This window comes from Pteropus vampyrus, unplaced genomic scaffold (genome assembly GCF_000151845.1).
Source record: "Pteropus vampyrus isolate Shadow unplaced genomic scaffold, Pvam_2.0 Scaffold602, whole genome shotgun sequence".
Classification (NCBI taxonomy): Eukaryota; Metazoa; Chordata; class Mammalia; order Chiroptera; family Pteropodidae; genus Pteropus; species Pteropus vampyrus.
Window position 1 is genome coordinate 89,296 of NW_011889383.1, and position 18,603 is coordinate 107,898.

Genomic DNA, 18,603 nt, shown 5'->3' on the forward strand with positions numbered 1-18,603 from the left:
AGGATGTGAAGAGAGGGCTGCAGCCGTGGAGGCCATGGTGCTCTGGCAGAGTTGAAGGCTGACAGGTGGGGCAGGAAAGCAGGGTTGATTGATGGGCTGTTCATGAGACTAAATTTCCTCCTCCTTTTTTTTCTTGTCTTGCACTAAATCAGGCTGTGGGTAAACAAAATAAAATAGAAAATGAGTTAGGTACTAAGAAAAAATTAGTCTGAGGATGAGGGACATTGGTGTGTTATGCTCCAGAACAAGCAGCTGTAGCTTCTCGTTTCAGGGACATCTATCCTAACACAGGCTTCTTGCCATTTTCCTCCTAAAGCAAAGCATTCCACTAAACCAGCCCCGACCGTCTATGGGGACTCACATCTACTTTCTGGTAGCCTCTTCAATACAGATGGGAGCCAAGGAGTGAAAGATTTGAAACCTCGAACGTGAAAGAAAAAAGACGAAGCAAAAAAAAAAAAACAACCAAAAATGCAAATATTCTCAGGGGAACAACATATTTAAAATGGAGATTGAGTCAAGAAGTAATTGAAAATGAAAAATAAATCCAGGCTACTCGTTTAAAAAAGAGTTATGAGAAGAATAGACTATTAGATTAAAAGTAATATTGTGACCAAAAAAAAAAAGAGAGAGAGAAGGGAAATTTCCCCAGAGCTGAAAGAAAAATCTTCAGATCATCCCAACTACTTACTATTCAGGATTAATAAGATCCATGCAGCATGAGAAACTGAGAACACAATTAAGATAGTGCAGAAACTTCTGGAGAGAATAATTTTGAACAAAAGTATATGGGTTTTATTTAAAATATTAGTTTCAGGTATACAACGCAATGGTTAGACATTTATATAATTTACGAAGTGATCCCCCTGATTAGTCTAGTTCCCCCTGACACCCTCCATAGTTATTACAATGTTATTGACTATATTCTTTATGTTGTACTTTATATCCCCACGACTATTTTGTAACTGCCAATTTGTAGTTCTTAATCTCTTCACCTTTTTACCCAACTTCCCCCCCACCTCCCACCACAACCTCCCTCTCATCTGGCAATCACCAGTTTGTTCTCTGTATGTATGAGTCTGTTTTTTTGTTTGTCCATTTTGTTCTTTAGATTCCACATATAAGTGAGATCATATGGTATTTGTTTTTCTCTGACGCAACTATTTCATTCAGCATAATATCCTCTATGGCCGTCCCTGTCATTGCAAATGGTAAGATTTCATTTTTTTATAGCTGAATAATATTCTGTTGTATACATGTACCATAACTTTATCCAGCCGTCTGTTGGCAGGCAATTAGGTTGTTTCCACATCCTGACTATTGTGAATAGCACTGCAGCGAACACAGGCATACATAAATCTTTCCAAATTACTGTCGTGGTTTTCTTTGAATAAATACCCAGATGTGCAATTGCTGGGTTAAAAGGTAGTTCCATTTTTAACTTTGTAAGGAACTTCCAAACTGTTTTCCTCAGTGCCTGTACCATTTCGTAATCTCACCAACGGTGTATGAAGGAATATGGATTTTAAAGAAAAAGAATATTTCTTCTAACTAAAAAAAGAGAAGAGAAAAGATAATCAGATACTCAGGGTAAACAAGTTCCAGAAATATAAATATTGTACAAGACAGTTGTGGTCCAAATGTGAACCCAACTTTAGAAAAGAGTCTTCATTTGACTCGGATGTTTATCTTCCTAGATGTAATAGGTTACTTGAGAGATCAAAATCAGAGTTCCAAACAGTAATATGACAGAATTTGGAAGCAAATAGAGGAGAGATGTTAAGTCAGATTGTAGTTTCTATCATAAAAGGAAGTCAATAAAGTCTATAAACACTGAACATAAAAATATGAGTTTATGTGTTAAACGTATGAATTTTCCTATTGGCTTCTTAGTGAAATGGCTTCAAAGTGAAATGGCTTTGTAAATGTTGACTTCTCTGCTTAAGGCACAGGTTACTCAGGAAAAGAGGAATAGCTGTCCTTCAGGGGAATCTCACAGAGACTCATAATGCTATTTGTGCCTTAGAACTCTCTGGCCTTGTTTAAAGAGAAATAACCTTCTCAAATGTCCCCAAGACCGACCATCCATTTTAAAAACTAATATCCCATCACTATATTGTCTAATAGTGTTACAAAATTAGATTAATTGAAAGAAAGAGTTCCATTTGGATATTTTAAAATATTGTTTGAAAGCTATTTGATCAAAAGAAAATAATAAAATAAAAAAGTAATCATCTTAATTTTAGAGTAAAATAATTAAAATCCTCCATAGTAAAACCATAGGAATACATACAAAGTTATCAAAGCTTGCTTTTTAAGAAAAGCCTATACTTAGAGGGTAAATGGGGTCAAATACAAGATGATGGAAGGAGACTAGACTTTGGGTGGTGAGAACAATAGCCAATACGTATGTTGTATTATAAAGTTGTAATGCTGAAATTTATATGATTTTATGAATCAATGTTAACTCAATAAATTTAATAATTTAAAGATAAAAATGCCAATCCACAAACAAGTGTTTCAAGCTTTTCAGTCTCTAGACCATCTTCATTTTTTCTTCATTGTTGTCTATTTATTTCATTTTTATTTTGTTTTAGGCGTGGCAACCTTTGGTTGACCTCACAGATTGCAAGGACCTTGTCAGTTTACAATCCCTTATTTTTTATTTTTAATAAGCCTATAAGCACCTGGTCTTCCTAGGTGGTCTCCCATCCAAGTACTAACAAGGCCCGACTCTGCTTAGCTTCCGAGATCAGACTGGTTCGGACAGGTCACAGGGGTGAGCCAATGCTCCAATACGACTGCTCCTTATAAAAAGAGGAAATGTGGAGACACAGGAACACAGGGAAGTCTTGTTTCCTTTTGACTCCTTGTATTTGACCCCTCTTTACCCTTTTTGTGGAAATATGTCCAACTTACAAGGAAGGCAGTAGATACCACAGATAAAATGGGGAGGCCACGGCCCTCGCTCTATGCACTTCCGGCCAGGACGAGCAAGCCCCACGTCACACCAGCCAGTCCGCCCGGCGCGGGGACTGAGGGAGGCTGGGGTCGGGGGCTGCGGAACCGGCAGGCTGGCCGCGGGCCACCCAAGGTGCCGTCCGCCAACCTAGGTGCTGTCCTTCCACCCCACAGCCTCGCGAGAATCGCGGCCGGGAATCGCCGTGGACGTTGTCTGCTCAGGATCGACCCCATTGGCCAAAAGCCCGGCGGGCGGAGGCTCCCATTGGCCCGAAGCCGCAAGGCTCCCGTTGGTCGAAGGCTCGACTGACGAAGTTGTCATTGGCCAGACGCGGCTGCGCGAGCCGCATGACCTTCTGGGAGTTGTAGTCCCAGCGTCGCCGGCGCGGCCGCCATTGTCCGGCGGGCAGCGAGTCGCGCGATCCCTGTGGCCTGGGTGGCTTTCGGGCTTAGGGTCGCCTCGGGCGCCTGTCCTTGACCTGTCGGTCCAGGATGGACCCCGAGGAGGAAGCTGCAGCATTGGCGATGGCTGCGGGGCCGCTGGCGGAACGGCTTCAGGTAACGGTAGTAACAATAACAGCCATGGCAGCGGTCCCCTGGCCAGGCGTCTCCCGCAGATATTGACGCTTTAACCCTCGCAGCGTGTGGTGAGCAGGGCACGAGCGTTATCCCCCTTTACACACAGGGAAATTGAAGCGGAGGTCGGGGTGCGCGGCCCGCAAGGGGTAGCGTCTGGTTTCGAACCCGGACCATCGCGTCCCCGAGTGCGCATGCTCAACTGGTACTCCGGCCTCCCTGTTCTCGGATGAAGATTAGGGAGTCCTTCCCGAGGACAGGGCTGGCCCTGCTCTCCGCCGATTCCCTTCCCCCCTCACCCCCGCTCGGAAGGCGGACCACCGCGATCATGGGTAATAGAACGCCAAGGTGGCAGGTATTATCGAATAGAGATGCTTTAAGGCACGGAGTCAGCGAAAGCGAAGCCCCTGGCCTAGGGACGGGGCACAGCCACGGGGGGTAAGGAGAAGTCACCACACACCCTGTTAGTGGGGCGGGAACGACCCCCGGATCCCCCACTCAGCTCGCGGGGTAACCGCTGGGCAGGGCGGTCAGTGCTTTCAAGGCCATGGGGGAAGGCACCTGATTCTAAGCTCCAGCAATTCTAGATAAAGTGGTCCCTGCCAGTGTTCTCTCTAAAGTGCTGTCTCCACATTAGCAAGACCCAAAAGTAATTCACGATTACTAAAGCATCTTCGAATTCATATGCTTCCTGCATTTTGTTGTTTACAGGGGTTGGCATTATTTCAGATTTAGCATGCGAAATCAGACTGTTTTTGCAGATTTGCATGAAATGCAAATTTCCGTTGTCACCCCTTAATTTGCTTTTGCTGTGGATGTCCGGGCAGGGAGTGAGCAGTGTCAAAGAAAATCAGAGCTGAACAGTAGTTAAGGCAAGTAAAATCATATTCTGTTCAGGAACTGTTTCCAGTGGGAGGAGGGGAGACTTCAGTATAGAATTGGACTCAATTCTGAAAACAACAAGGAAAAGGGAGACTTTTTAGCCAGTCGTGGAGGGGATTCTTGCTGCAGCAGGCCAAGTGATCACAAATGACCTAGACGATTGTGTGGATGAGGCCTTGAAAAAGATCGAGAGAGATTACATGTGGAGGGTGGGGATCCTGGGTAAACGGACTTGACAGGATTTTTGGTAAAACTGGGTGTTGCAGAAATGGACCCAGATCCCTAAAGGTCAAGGTCTAGATGAGAAGAGGGTTCAGAGGAGCTAGACTCCAGTTTGGTCGAGGAGAGGGTCTTTGGCAGCATTAACAGAGCCTTAAAGGAAGTGTGTCAGTTATCTGTTGCTATGTAACAAATGACCCAAAAACATAGGGGCCTAGAATAATAATAAATTTTACCTCATAGTTTCTAACGATAGGAATCCTGGAACGACGTAGCTGGTGGTTCTGGCCTGAGCTCATGAGATTACAGTCAACCCAGACCGTTCTCACATGAGACTTGGCTGTGGCTGGAGGATCCACTTCCAAGGTGGCTCACTCACATGACAGTTGGCAGGAGGCCTCAGTTTCTTCCCACGTGGCCCCTGTGGAGCTTCTCGGTTATCCTCACAACATGGCATCTAGCTTCTTACTGAGCGAGCGATCCAGGAGGGGGCCAGGTGGAAACACAGTGCTTTTTGTGACTTGGCGTCAGAATTCACACTCTGTCATTTCCACAATATCCTGTTACATGGGGTCAAAGCTGCTCAGTACAGGACGGGACTCCAAAAGGGCTGGAGATCCTTGGAGCCATCTTGGAGGCCAGCCACCACAGGAGGCAAGGAACGAGTGGAGGGCTTTGAGGTCCAGTGTATTCGTTTCCTGTGTTGCCATAACAATCCCACGAACTTGGTAGCTTAGAACAGTACACGTTTAGTCTGGAGGCCAAAAGTCTGGACTCCGTTTCCCTGGTCTGAAATCAAGGTGTGGAAGAGCCGCCATTCCTGTGGAGGCTCTAGGGGAGGATCCGTTCGCTCGGCTTTTCCGGCTATTACAGCTGTAGACCTGTCATTCCTTGGCTCCTGGCCCTTTGTCCATCTTTACAGCCAGCAGCATAGCATCTCACTTTAGTGGTCACATTGTGATCTGTCACATGAGACTTGTGACACCCCCCTGCCTTTCCCTTAGAAGGACATTTGTGATTGCGTTCAGGGCCTCCACTGAATGACATCCGCAAACTCTCTTTTACCATTTCTGGTAATGCTCACAGGACCCTGGAACCAAGACCCAAAGACTCAGCCAACCGTAGCCAGGCTGAAAGAGGCCAGCCTGTCTCCAGTGTGAGAGGGGACCCGGGGGCAGGAGCCGGAGGGATATTGAGAGCTAAGGGAGGCATGGGGGTTGAGGGTCAGTGACATCAGCATGTTGGCTGATGCGGGGTAGCCGGGTCCACTCTGAGAGAGTGCGTGGGTGTGACACAGCCCATCCATCCCTCCAGGGCCCAACAGTGCAGAGCAAGAGGAGGGCTGCAGGGGACTGAGGCGGAGCAGCAGGGAGAGTCACATGACAGCAAGGAGTGGGGGCTCCTGCCGGAATTCCAGGAGGAGACAGAAGGACCCACGCGATGCCCCCGAGAGGCCTTGTGGCCGGGACAGACCAGTAGTCAGTGGACCCAGTGCCTGGGCTGTCCCTCTAACCTGTGCAGGGTGGGTAATGGTGGGTGGAGGCAGGTGGCACGGGAGCACGTTTCAGGGTCGGAGGACTTTCTGAGTGGGAGCTGAGGATATGCGGACAGAAGCAGAAACCTTTGTTCTCAGCCAAAAGGTTCTACATGTTTACTGAACAAGTTCTGTCAGAGCCACGTGCCCCCCTAGTGTTTTTTAAATCTACTTGTGTTTTTCTAGAAGAAAATATCCTTTTGAAATTGAGGTATTTGGTATGTGATTGTGGTTTGCATTTCCCCGGTGGCCAATCTTGTGGTTATTTGCTCTCTGTTTATTTTGTTTTATATCTTCTTTGAAGAAATATCTGTTTAGATTCTTTGCCTGTTTTATTTATGTTGCTTTTATTATTGACTAAGAGTTCTTTGTATCTTTTGGATAAAGGTCTTTTATCAGATATGCAATTTGCAATTTAGTATCTTCCGTCATGCGAGTGTCTGAGTGTCTTTCCACTTTCTTGATAGGGTGCTTTGGAGCACAACAGTTTTTAATTCGATAAAGTCCAGTTTATTCAGTTAGTTATTTAATCAGTTAGTTGCTTGTGCTTTTGCTATCATATCTAAAAATCCTTTGCCAAATCCAAAATTATGAAGATTTTATTCCTGTGTTTTCTTCTAGGAGTTTAATACTTTTAGCTCTTACATTTATGTCTTTGATCCTTTTTGAGTTAACTTTTATATGTGGTGTGAGGTCGGAGACCAACTTTATTCTTTTGCATGTGGCCATCCAGTGTCCTGTAGGACGTGCTTTACAGCCACTCAATCCCTGTCACAGCCCTCAAGGAGACAAGGAAACAAGGGGGCAGAGGCGGGTACCTGCTCTATGATTCTTGAAGAGGAAGTGGCAGAGTCGAGACTGTTCAAGAAATATTTAGCTTTTGACCATGGCCATACCCAGTCCACAAAAGAGTTTAGTTTGTGGGACACGAATTGCATTGTATCAGCTTATAAAAATTTAAAACTTGACCTAATTTTTAACTTCTCACCAAAGATTGGCAGTTCTGACCGCATGGGGTTGAGTCCCAGCTGCTCCTTTGGACGGGGCACATGTTACCTGTCACCTCCAGTGTCACCTCTCACAGATTTAATACCTCAGTTGGCTCTTACACCGGCCCGCTTCAGTCTGTCATGAGCACCCGGTCCCGGAACGCAGGCGCGTTTCTGACTGTTCACTGTATGCCCTGTTTTCCCGGAGGACGAGTCTGGGGTTAGCGTATCAGTCAGCTATAGCTGCGTAGTAAACTGTCTCCAAACCTCAGGCCTCAGGACGCGAACCATTTCTTTGGCCCACAGATCTGCAGGTCAGCGGTTGAGACGGATCTCTTTCGGCACCCTCGTCCGAGATCGGCTGTAGGTCAGCTGTGGTTGGCTCTGATCCTGGCTGGATGCTCTCATGTGTCCTGCAGCAACCCAGTGGTGCCCAGCGAGACCTGACCCACGTCCCCCAGAACGCACACTCTCGGGACACTGGCCTGCCTATCCTCTCTTTCCCCATTCCTCCTCCTCTTCCTGAGAGCGCTGATGGGGACAGGCCAGCTGACTGGGCACTGTGATGTTTCAGGAGCCGGTGACCTTCCGGGACGTGGCTGTGGACTTCACCCAGGAGGAGTGGGGGCAGCTGGGCCCCGCCCAGAGGACGCTGTACCGGGACGTGATGCTGGAGACCTTCGGGCACCTGCTGTCTGTGGGTAAGGCCCTCTTCCCAAGCCAACAGTCAGATTCCTGCAGACTCACTCTTCACGGTTGTCGGCCATGGGGTCTCTGGTATGAAGATTGGCCCCCAGGCTGGGGACCAGGAACCTTGGGTTCTCCTTCCCTGTGAGACATGCAGGCGGGGGGAGGTCTGCCCCTCTCCGTCCCATCTCAAAGCCTTCACTTGTTGTGAGGTGTCCCCATGTCCTGACGGTCGGGGATCAGGGCGGGGGCCTGGGCAGTTCTCTGCGGAGCAGCCTACCACATCCTGTGTCTTCCCCATTTCCAGGACCTGAGCTTCCCAAGCCCGAAGTCATCTCCCAGCTGGAGCAAGGGGCTGAGCTGTGGGTGGCGGAGAGAGGGCTCGCCCGGGGCAGCCGTGCAGGTGAGAAGTGGGAACCGCTCCTGGGAGCGGCCCGGGAGGGGGTACAGGTGCGCTGCTCGGAAAGGGCAGTGTGTCTGGGTCCTGGGGACCTGCAGATCCCCTGACCACTGGGCAGAGTCAGCAGAGGGGAGAGGTGATGGGACGAAGTCCAGAGAAAGCCAACTCGAGGTCGCAGAGTCCCTTCCCAGCGGGGCTAGGTTTGCGGTAAGTTGTCACAGCCCCAGAGAAGACGAAGCACCTTCACTTGAGCGTGCCGGGCCGAGGATGGGGGCAGGGGTGTGTGCCTGCCTGGGGGTGCTCCCCTGGGCGGCCTCGTGAGCGGCGGGCCCTCTGCCTGGGCGTGCGGCCTGGCTCTAAACCGAGCCGCTCATCTGCCCGCTCAGCAGCTACTTCCACGCTTCGTTCAGCGTCTGCCCCCCCAGCTCCCGGGGGTGGGGCCTGTCACCTGTCAGGGGCAGCGCTTTGTCTGCAGCATCTGGAGCCAGACAGTAAACGTTAGGCTTCGCGGGCCACGCGTGGTCTCTGTGTTTGTGTTCCATCGCCGCCGTGACGAATTCCCAGGAGCGGGCGGCGTCAGCAGAGCACGTGTGTCATCTTCCAGTTCTGTCCGTCCAACCTGACCGGCTTGTCTGCCCGGGTCTCGCGAGGTGAAAGTCAAGCCGTCTGTCAGGCTTGGAGGTCGGGGCTCATGGGGCCACTTGGGAAGACGGGTCCTGGCGTCCAGGCTTGGTCAGCTTGACAGAATTCAGTCCGTGCGTCCAGGGACTGAGGCGCCTGTGTCCTTGCAGACTGTCATCTGAGAGCTGTTCTCGGCTTCGAGAGGCACCTGCTCTCCTGGCTGATGCCCCCTGCGCAGCCAGCCTCGCCTCTGCTTCCTCCTTCTGCTTGTAAATGTTCAGGCGGCCGCCGTGGGCCCACCGAGGTCACCCAGCGTCAGCTCCCTATTTCAGAGTTTAGGATCAGCTGATGAGTGACCTTCACGTCCCCTACAGAAGCCCTTCACATCAGTATCTAGATGAGTGTCTGACAACTTTAGAATTCTGCTTGTCTCTGTCATAGTTTTTTTTTTCCTATAGGCCTTTAGAATTCTGCTAGGGGACAACTTTAGAATTCTGCTTGTCTCTGTCATAGTTTTTTTTTTTTCCTATAGGCTTTTGTAAACAAAAACCATCTGCGACTTGGGGGCTTCGTGTGCCAGCCCCTGATATGGGCCCGGACCCAGCGTATGGCAGGGGCTCAGGAAATTTTTGTTGAAAGAACAAATGAGTGAAGTTGTGTTTGCAGACAGGCACTTGATGTCGACATAAAAGCCGAATGGGGATTTGCCTAGTGGCTGGGCAGGTAGTTAGGGTGCAGGCCCGAGGTATCGGGGTCCTGTCCCGTTCTCCCTATTTCTTGTGCCCAGCCCTCAGAGCTCTTCGGTTTTCTTTCAGGCTGGGAGACTGGACCCAAAGGCCAAGCAGCACCCATGGAACAGGGCCTCCCTGAGCAGGTGCCGTCCCCAGTCACGGAGAGGGAAGGTTTCCCCAGGGATCCCCCCCGGCCCGCCACACCAGGGGAAGGCCGGGACTGTGGGGGCCAGGTCAAGGCGCCCGAGGAGGACCAGGAAAACTCGAGGCCATTGGAATTTTGCCTGGAGGAAGCACCAGTTCAAGACGGAAGCCACGAACGTCTCAGGCTTGGGGCAAACCGTGTCCTGAGTTCAAAGCTCAGTCCGTTCCCGGAGGTTGTTAGACGAGACGATTCGTGCACCGAGGACTCGGCGGTTCCGGATTCGGAAGGTAGCTCCAGCGTGGTGAGCCCGCAGGTGGGCGACAGCGGCGACTGCAGCCGGGCTTCGGGCCAGGCCCTTGCGCCTCCGGAGCCCGCCCGGGGCCCGGTGCAGGAGAAGCCGTACAAGTGCGCCGACTGCGGGAAGTCGTTTAACCACAACGCGCACCTCACGGTGCACAAGCGGATCCACACGGGCGAGAGGCCGTACATGTGCAAGGAGTGCGGGAAGGCCTTCAGCCAGAACTCGTCGCTGGTGCAGCACGAGCGGATCCACACGGGGGACAAGCCGTACAAGTGCGCCGAGTGCGGCAAGTCCTTCTGCCACAGCACGCACCTCACGGTGCACCGCAGGATCCACACCGGCGAGAAGCCGTACGAGTGCCAGGACTGCGGGCGGGCCTTCAACCAGAACTCGTCGCTGGGCCGGCACCGGCGCACGCACACCGGCGAGAAGCCGTACTCGTGCAGCGTGTGCGGGAAGGCCTTCTCGCGGACCACCTGCCTGTTCCTGCACCTGCGGACGCACACGGAGGAGCGGCCCTACGAGTGCAACCACTGTGGCAAGGGCTTCCGCCACAGCTCGTCCCTGGCGCAGCACCAGCGCAAGCACGCGGGCGAGAAGGCCTACGAGTGCCGCCAGAGGCTGGTCTTCGAGCAGACGGCCGCGCTGAGCAGGCGCGGCTGGGCCGGCGCCCTGGGCTGCGACCCGGCGCTGCCGCCGGGCGAGCGGGCGCCGCGCAGCGACAGGCCCTTCAAGTGCGGCCAGTGCGGGAAGGGCTTCATTCAGAGCTCGCACCTCATCCGCCACCAGATAACCCACACGCGAGAGGAGCCCCACGGCCGGCCCCGGCGGCGGGACCAGGCCCCCGGCCGGAGCCCGCATCAGCGGCCGCGCCCAGCCGAGCACCCCGCGGGTGGGACGAAGGCGGGACAGCCGGCGGGCAGGGCGCTCGCTCTGTTCGACATCCACGAGATCATGCAAGAGAAAAGCCCTGTGCACGTCATCGGGGTCGAGGAGCCTTCCGTGGGCACCTCCGTGCTCTTCGACGTCACGGATTCCCCATAGGGGAGGTCTGCAGGTGACTCTGAACTGCAGGTATAGACACTTGGTAAGTGCACGCGGGCTGTTCACGGAAAGGGCGCCTGGGGGTAGACGTGCCCAGGGCGACTTCGGATTTCCCAAGAAAAGGTGCTTCCCAAACCCCTGAGATCGGGGGTCCTCGGCTCTATCGAGCACAGGTGTTTTGCACTGTTCCCTCTGTGACCCCAAAAGTCAATTCGCAGGTAGTATAACCTATGCATGTGTGTGATGTGAAAATAATCAATACGCAGCCCGTTTCCTAAAGGATCATCAAAACAAAAGTAGCTCGTGATCACGTGTACCGAGCTGGTGCGGGATCTCTGCCTGTGACTTCGGGCCGTGACCCCGGGAACCTGCGCGCTGCCTTGTCGCTCGCCCTCTGGCACGTGAGGTGTCACGTTGGCCACAGAAATGTGGGGGGCCTTCCTGTATTCCAAGCCCACTTAGTTCCCAACCACATGTCAGCCACACTTGTGCCCGAATCAAATGACCAGCCCCGTGAAATTCCACAGCACTCCCTGGGGATGTCACAGCTTATGTAGAAAACCATTAGCTTGAAACAGCCAGCATCGCTATAAGCCTGAGGTCTCAATTCAGGGGTGGTTTCGTCCCCCAGGAGACATTTTTGGTTGTCACAACTGGTGGAAGGGAAGGATGCTCCTGGCATGTACTGGGTGTAGGCCAGGGAAGCCGCTAAGCATCCCACGATGCCCACGACAGCCCCGTGAGAGCCCTGGGCCCATACATGCCGGGAGGAACACCGTGCCCAGCATGACAGCCGACGTCTTCCAGACTTTAAATAAATTGGCTGATCAGGCCTGTACCGACAATCGTAGACACTTGATTTGAGGGAATGATATCTTGAGTTTATGCACAGCGTGGTTTTTAGTCATTTTTTTTTCCCACTGTTTTGTAGCGTTCCTGATCGGTGTGGAGAGAGGAAGAGAATCCACTTATTTTTCTGAGTAGTCTAAATTTTAGCCTTTTACCGTGGCCGTTAAAACGCGGACAGTATATTCTCGCCGGCACCCTACCTGCCACAGGGTTACGTTCATATCGGTCCCAGAACTCATGCTATCTCAGCCGTGTTTCTGAATTTAGCTCTAAACAGCAAGGACTTTTGAATCGACAGGCCTCCCTCTTTCTTTTTCAGTCTTATTTGCTCTGGGGAAAAAAACAGGTTAAGCTAAGTTTTGTCCCCATCTCCGGCTTGCCCATGAGACCCTCCTTGATCTGGCCCGGTGGAACGACCTCTGGTTTGGCATCACACCGCCGGACTGTGCCGAGGGGTCCTGTGAATGTGTGATTCTCACCGTTCTCGGTCATCTTTTCATGTCATACGGTGTCTCTGCCGGAGGTCTCCGCTGTCAGTGCCAGGAAAAGCCAGCCCTCGGAGAAAAGGTTTGTCTCTACAGTGCAGGGCAGGCTGTGTGCGTTCTAACGTCCACAGTTCCGAACTTGCCTCCGATCATCTCACTGCTTTCCTCCAAAGCAAAGCGTTTTGGCCTTTGTCCATGCCGTTCTTGACAGAAAGAACATCGTGATCGCGGTGTGTGACCCTTGGCGTCTGACAGCGCATGGTGTATATAGACCAAGGAGTCAGGCCACCTGCTTTCCAACCTAAAATGAAATGAACGTCCCCTGGGACACTAAGTCACATGCTTCGTTATACAGAACAGTTGCCTTTTCGCGTGCGTTTCCTGTCCCAATGCAGTTGCGTTCTAGCGAAGTTAGATCTGTACCGTAAACGTCAGAGGTGGGAAGGAAGGGACATTGACCACGGCACCTCTCAGCTCGTAGAAATGGCTCCCTGAAAACGTCCTGCAGGAGGGGTGGTGGGTCGGCAGAGAGTAGAGTCGGACAGAAGAAATCACTTCTTGGAAAAATACAGCAGCAGTTTCTGATGGCTGCGTTGGAGTGATTGAGCATGGGAACTCAGTGCCAGGCGTCACGTTGAGTGTCAGAACTGTCACAGCTTCTCGTGTCCATTTTTGTTCTTCGGATGCTGTGAATGTCACAGTGGAGGGGGTTTCCGTGGTAACAGAGCTGGCTTTGCTGCCCATCTCTGGAGGGTTTGTCTACAAGGTCCTCTCAAAGAGGTGTGTCGCTGTCCACTCACCTTTCCTCCAGGGTCCTCGCCCGTCTCCCTCGTCCACTGTCATTTCTCACCGCTTGTCCTCACCCTTCGGCCTGCACCGCCTTCCATCTCATTGGTGACATGTACCCTTTCACCTACATGGCTTAGAAAAGGCATGTTTTCGAGCAGACAGGGCCTCAGTGCTGGATTCGTGAGGTAGCGCCGTTCTACGTGTGAGGACAAGGCACAGGGCAGAAATCAGTAAGTAGAACAGAGTGACTGTCCCGAGGTGGAGGCGGAATTTAAAGTCAACACCCGGCTAAGGTGGCTTTGAACAAATTCGGTTTTCTTCAAAGGCCGTCCCTCCAGCACCTCAGCGACGTCACAGGCTGTGTTTTCTGCAGCTCTCTCAAGCAATGAGATGGCTGTGGCTTCGGCCATTACATCCAAATCAACACTGGGAGACGGGCCGGCCCCCGCTCATCTCTGATGCCCGCTTAGGTCTCAGGGGCCAAGTCGGGGTCACAGACCCACCCCTAATGACGAGGGGGCTTGGAAAACTACTGCGTTCCCGCAGAAAAGGCCTTGGGAGTGGGGCGTGCTAGGCGGCCCCAGCGTCTGTCCCCTTCCTCCTCCAGTCTCACGGTGGTCCCGTTTCCTTAACCAGGTACTGCTGCCGCTCGGCCTGTCCCTTCGTCTCCTGGACTGTCCAGCCTGCTGGCCGGGCCTTCCTCGCATCTCCTGGGCCCCTGGCATTCTGGGATCTGCCACTTCCTGAGGGCCTTCCTGTCCCCTCACCTCTTACTTGTTGGGTCCCCAGGACAGTGGCCAGGGGACTCCTGCTGTGCTCCACAGCCTCCCCGGATGTCCTCGTCCACACCCACGGCTTTGCGCTACTCGCTCCCAGATCTTGGCCTCCAGCACCACGTTCTGAGCTTCAGGTGGAGCAGCAGTGTGTGCTGCCGGGCACGCAAACCCGCCCTCCTGTCCCCTGTCCCTTTCACGGGGCCCGTGGCCCCCAGCGTTCCATCCCCGAAGCCAGCGGGTAGATGCTCCGTTGGCCTCTGTCACCTCCCTTTGCATCTCTGCCTCTCGGTGGGCCTGGCTCTACCGATCTCACCACCTAAGCATCTCAGTTCTTCGCTTCATCCTGACAGCCCCGAGAGCAAGTGGCATGTCACCAAGGGACCCAGCCACGAGATCCCCACTTTTGACAGTTTCTTCTTACCGTTCCTTCAGTGGTTCCGGCTGTGGATTCAGGAATGCTCCAGCTGCCAGTGCTTTCTGGGGAGGGGGCACCCCGCTGGGACTTCATGGCCTAGGTGGCTCTGGAAGCCGGGCCTGAGATTGCCCAGTTCCCTCCACCTTGACCCCAAAATTGCAACTCCTGAAGGGTCACATTTCCACAGTTGTCAGAGCGAACACCGCATGGGCTGAGGTTACAGTGGCCGCATCGGGCAGGCCAGGAGCCGGCTCGTCACCATCGGCACTCGCCTCCCTCTCTGGGGCAGCAGAGAGCTGTGCAAATTTTCCATTTCTCATTCCAGGTCATGTTTTCCAGGCATAATGTCCCTGCCGGTTTCCTTGTAGATATTCGAAACAGACGAGAAACTCCTCAGGGGAAATTACTGTAAACTAGTGAAATACATGGTTTTATTCATTTCTAAAAGTCATGCAAATTGTTTGTAGCAAAACCTGGAAAATGCACAAAAGTTAAAGAACACACAAGAGTGTGAAAATTTACTTAAAATTTAATTCTTCATATTTCCACCGTCCAGAGATGGTCATTACCGTCACAGTTTTGTTAATTGTCCTTGGAGTTTTTTCTTAATAGTATACGTGTGTACACATACAGTGTAACACGAAATCTTACACACACAAAATATAGATGTACGCGTGCTCGTCTTCTGTTCGGAAAATCGGACTCCCTCCTAGTTCCCTTGTAACACGTGCTTCTTACTATATTTTGAGCATTTTCCTCTGATAGTGACTTTCACGTAGCTTCGTGAATTACCTTGCAGGAAGATCACAGCACTGCGCCTGCCACCCAGCGTTTACCAGCCTTGACTTCTATCCGAAAGGCAGGGGAGGTACTGCACTGTCCGGGGGCAGGATGATGGACGCGGTCTCTGCGAAGGGCGGGTTGTCAGTTGCTCTCTCAGTTACAAACACACAGACCCTCCGTCTCAGCGAACCTGCCGCTCGGAGTGAACCGTGCAGGTGTACGTGTACGCGTGCGCTGTTTGTACGTGGTTCTCACTATGGTACTGATTTCAAAAGTAAAAGTTTGGAACCAACCTCAGTGTCCACCATGGAACTAGCTCAGTGATTTACGGTGTGGAACGGAGAACTATGCAGCCTTCACCATGGGGACTGTCTTTATGTACTCACGTGGGAAGAGCTCCAAGGTACAGTGTTAAGTGGAAAGGTGTAAACAGTGTGTAGAGTATGTTTCCCGTTTGTGTAAGGAGGAAACATTTGCTTACACACACACACACACACACACACACACACACACACCCCCTCTGAAAGAGTACAAACTAACCAGTTAGTCTTAGGAGAAACGGGAAAATGGATGAGGAATAATTTTCACTTTATATCTTTTGATACTTTTGGAATTTTGAAACATGTAAAAGTACTACCGATGCAAAAAATAAATTAAAAATGTCACATGCGTCTTGGCCCCACTTTTTCTATATGCACAGCCTGCGTGTGCACATGCATGTTAACGAAACCAGCTGAGTGTAAAATAACTTCGACTCCATGATTTTTCCTGCAAGCTGACTGTAGCACATCAATTTCCAAGTTATTTTATTAAGTTACCTGTATCAGTCAGCCCGAATTATGAGAGCGCGCACACAAGTTGTGGTCAGTAGCTGAGTCACCTCAATTATAGATATCTCGATACACGTCGTTCAGAGTGGTCTGCAAGAGATAACTAGGGAGAAAATCGGGATTTGAGCAAGAAAAGCAGTCTGCACAGAGGCGTCCACTGAGATCCTGGATGAATGGAATCCAGAATGTGCTGTCCAGTGTGTCAGCCACTAGCAACTCGCACCTGTTTAGATGTAAATGTAACCAAAATCAACAGAATTCAGTTCCTCAGTTAAACTAGCCACATTTCAGCTGCTCACTAGTTGCAGATACATTTCCGTCATCATCTCAGTTCTTTTGGATGGTGCTGATCTAAAGACTAGCTGAGAGGATTTTTGTTAAAACTCCCCTTCATGATCAACTGAATGAAGATAGATATCACCAAGTCAGCCTGCACATTGGGAGCCTGCTTCTCCACCAGGTGACACAGGTCTCCCACCTGTAGATGACATTTTCATGTCCCACATTATACCCAGGGACGTCCCTTTATTAGGAGAAGGTACGTTGCATCACACAGAGCCTATCCATTGATTTTTAGGGAGTCATCGTGGATATACAGTGAATGTATAGGAACATTCATTGCACGTAGCTCAATTTTCAGTTAATGGGAATGGAGAGAGTGATTTTGTGATTTATAATAAACACATATTTTGTCTCCATCCTGTTTCTGGCACAGCTAAAACCTGTGGAATTTCCTAAGTGATAAGAACAGAAAGTGTCTTGTTCTGTGAATGAGGTGACTTTTGAACCCCATCTAAGGATGGGGTCTGGTTGCCAGGAGAAGCAACTCTGTGAGGGTTGGAAATTAAAGTCTCCCCCTCTCCCTCGCCACTGCCCCGACTTCCTGGAGGGCAGAGGGGCTGCAGGACGAGTCAGTCACCAATGGCCAAGGATTCGATCAGTCCCGCCTGTGTAATGAAGCCTCCATAAAACCCTAAAGGTCAGGGTTTCGGAGAGCTGGGTTGGTTCTGCTAGACAGCGACCCGTTTGGAGAGAGTGTGGAAGCTCCACGCCCTTTCTCCATCCCCCGCCCTATGAATCTCTTCCATCTGACTTTCTCCAAGTAAACAATTTTCACCTCTTACTCACGGGAGATACGTTCCAAGACCCCCAGTGGGTACCTGAAACCACGGACAGTACCAAACCCTATATATTCTATGTTTCTTCTTATACATACATACCCCTGATAAAGTTTAATTTATAAATTAGGCACAACAAAAGATTAATAATAACTAATAAAATACAACAATTATAACAATATAATAAAAGTGATGTGAATGTGGTCTCAGAATATGTTCACCCTTCTTGTGTGGTGATGTGAGATAATACATACACGCCTACACGATGAGATGAAATGAGATGGACGCGATGGACAAAGGGATGACTTACATCGTGGGTGGGATGGAGCAATATTTTATCACACTACTCAGAACAGGACTCAATTTAAAACTTTTCCATTGTTGTTGCTGGAATTTTCCAGTTAATATTTTTAAACCGAAGTTGACCGTCGATAACAAACTACAAAAAAACAGAATTACGGATTGGGGGGCACTATATAACCTGTTATAATAAACCAGTGATCCAGTGAGTAAACGGATTGCCTGAGATCTGTGAGCTGCTCCAGCAGATGAATCTTACCCAGTGAGGGAGTTGCTGGAACTTCCGGTTTATAGCCAGTCTATCAGAAGTACAAGGACTGGACTTAAATCCAGTGTCGGAAGGGTGGACAAAGCAGTCGTCTGATGCTATCCAGATAGATAGTGGCAGAAAACATTGCTTGTTGATGTGAAGGAAGACCCGCCCCCCTCCGCCCACACACACACACACATTGGAATTGGATGCAGAACCCAAAGGAGAGGATAAATTATGATAAATTCACACAATGGAAAACTGTGTAGCCACGTAACAATCAAAAATCGTTTAATGAAAAGGAGAAACCTTCTGGTGCAGTGGAGGAAAACACGATGGGAACAATCAGACATCTAAATTGGAAGACAGTTCGGAAAACTGGCTTGGATACATAAAAAATGTCAAGATTATTATTTTAAAGCCGAAAATCCGTTCTAGATGAAAGCCAACTGGAGGACGTTATTGGGATAAATTAGCATATGGACTGTGGTGCAAGTAAACGTGTGGTTTCAGCGTCGTTTCTGGGGTGGGTGCAAGAGTACAAACTAACCAGTTACTCTTAGGAGTAACTTGTTCTTAGGGGACATTTGCTGAAGGATTCACAGGATCTCCAGTGTTTGGGGGGTAAATTCCCCAAACTCTATGTCTATTTTATGTGTGTGTACACGTATTGTGCGAAGAGAAAGAGAAAAAGATAAAAACACTGTATATTTTAAACATAACATAAACTGCGTGACAATATACACTTTCGGTTAGGCTCATCGCCCGCACAGAGCAACCCGCAGGTTCCCACGCTCCCTTCCCAGCATCACTTCCCCCTAGACTCCATTTCCCAGAAGGCCGTTCACCTCGTGCCCCGCCGGTTCCAGGCACACAGCGCGCAGGGCCCTCTGGGAGGTGAAGTCCTGGGCGGATCGC

At 50.6% G+C, this 18,603-nt stretch overlaps 1 protein-coding gene and 1 long non-coding RNA gene across 2 annotated transcripts in view; one reads left to right on the forward strand and one right to left on the reverse strand.

The window, feature by feature from the left end:
* Positions 1-3,376, reverse strand: part of LOC105308625 — an 8,616-nt gene extending 5,240 nt beyond the window's left edge. Inside the window, exon 1 of the long non-coding RNA XR_002778080.1 lies at positions 2,920-3,376. This is a non-coding gene — a long non-coding RNA (uncharacterized LOC105308625). The remainder of the gene's footprint in view (positions 1-2,919) is intronic.
* The window catches only part of LOC105308643, a 45,482-nt gene extending 30,003 nt beyond the window's left edge, over positions 1-15,479 (forward strand). Inside the window, exons 9-13 of the mRNA XM_023525686.1 lie at positions 3,136-3,326; positions 3,415-3,519; positions 7,736-7,862; positions 8,156-8,251; positions 9,685-15,479. Of these exons, the coding sequence (XP_023381454.1) occupies positions 3,136-3,326; positions 3,415-3,519; positions 7,736-7,862; positions 8,156-8,251; positions 9,685-11,090 (1,925 nt within the window). The 3' untranslated portion in view covers positions 11,091-15,479. The remainder of the gene's footprint in view (positions 1-3,135; positions 3,327-3,414; positions 3,520-7,735; positions 7,863-8,155; positions 8,252-9,684) is intronic.
* Positions 15,480-18,603: the final 3,124 nt, after the last annotated feature.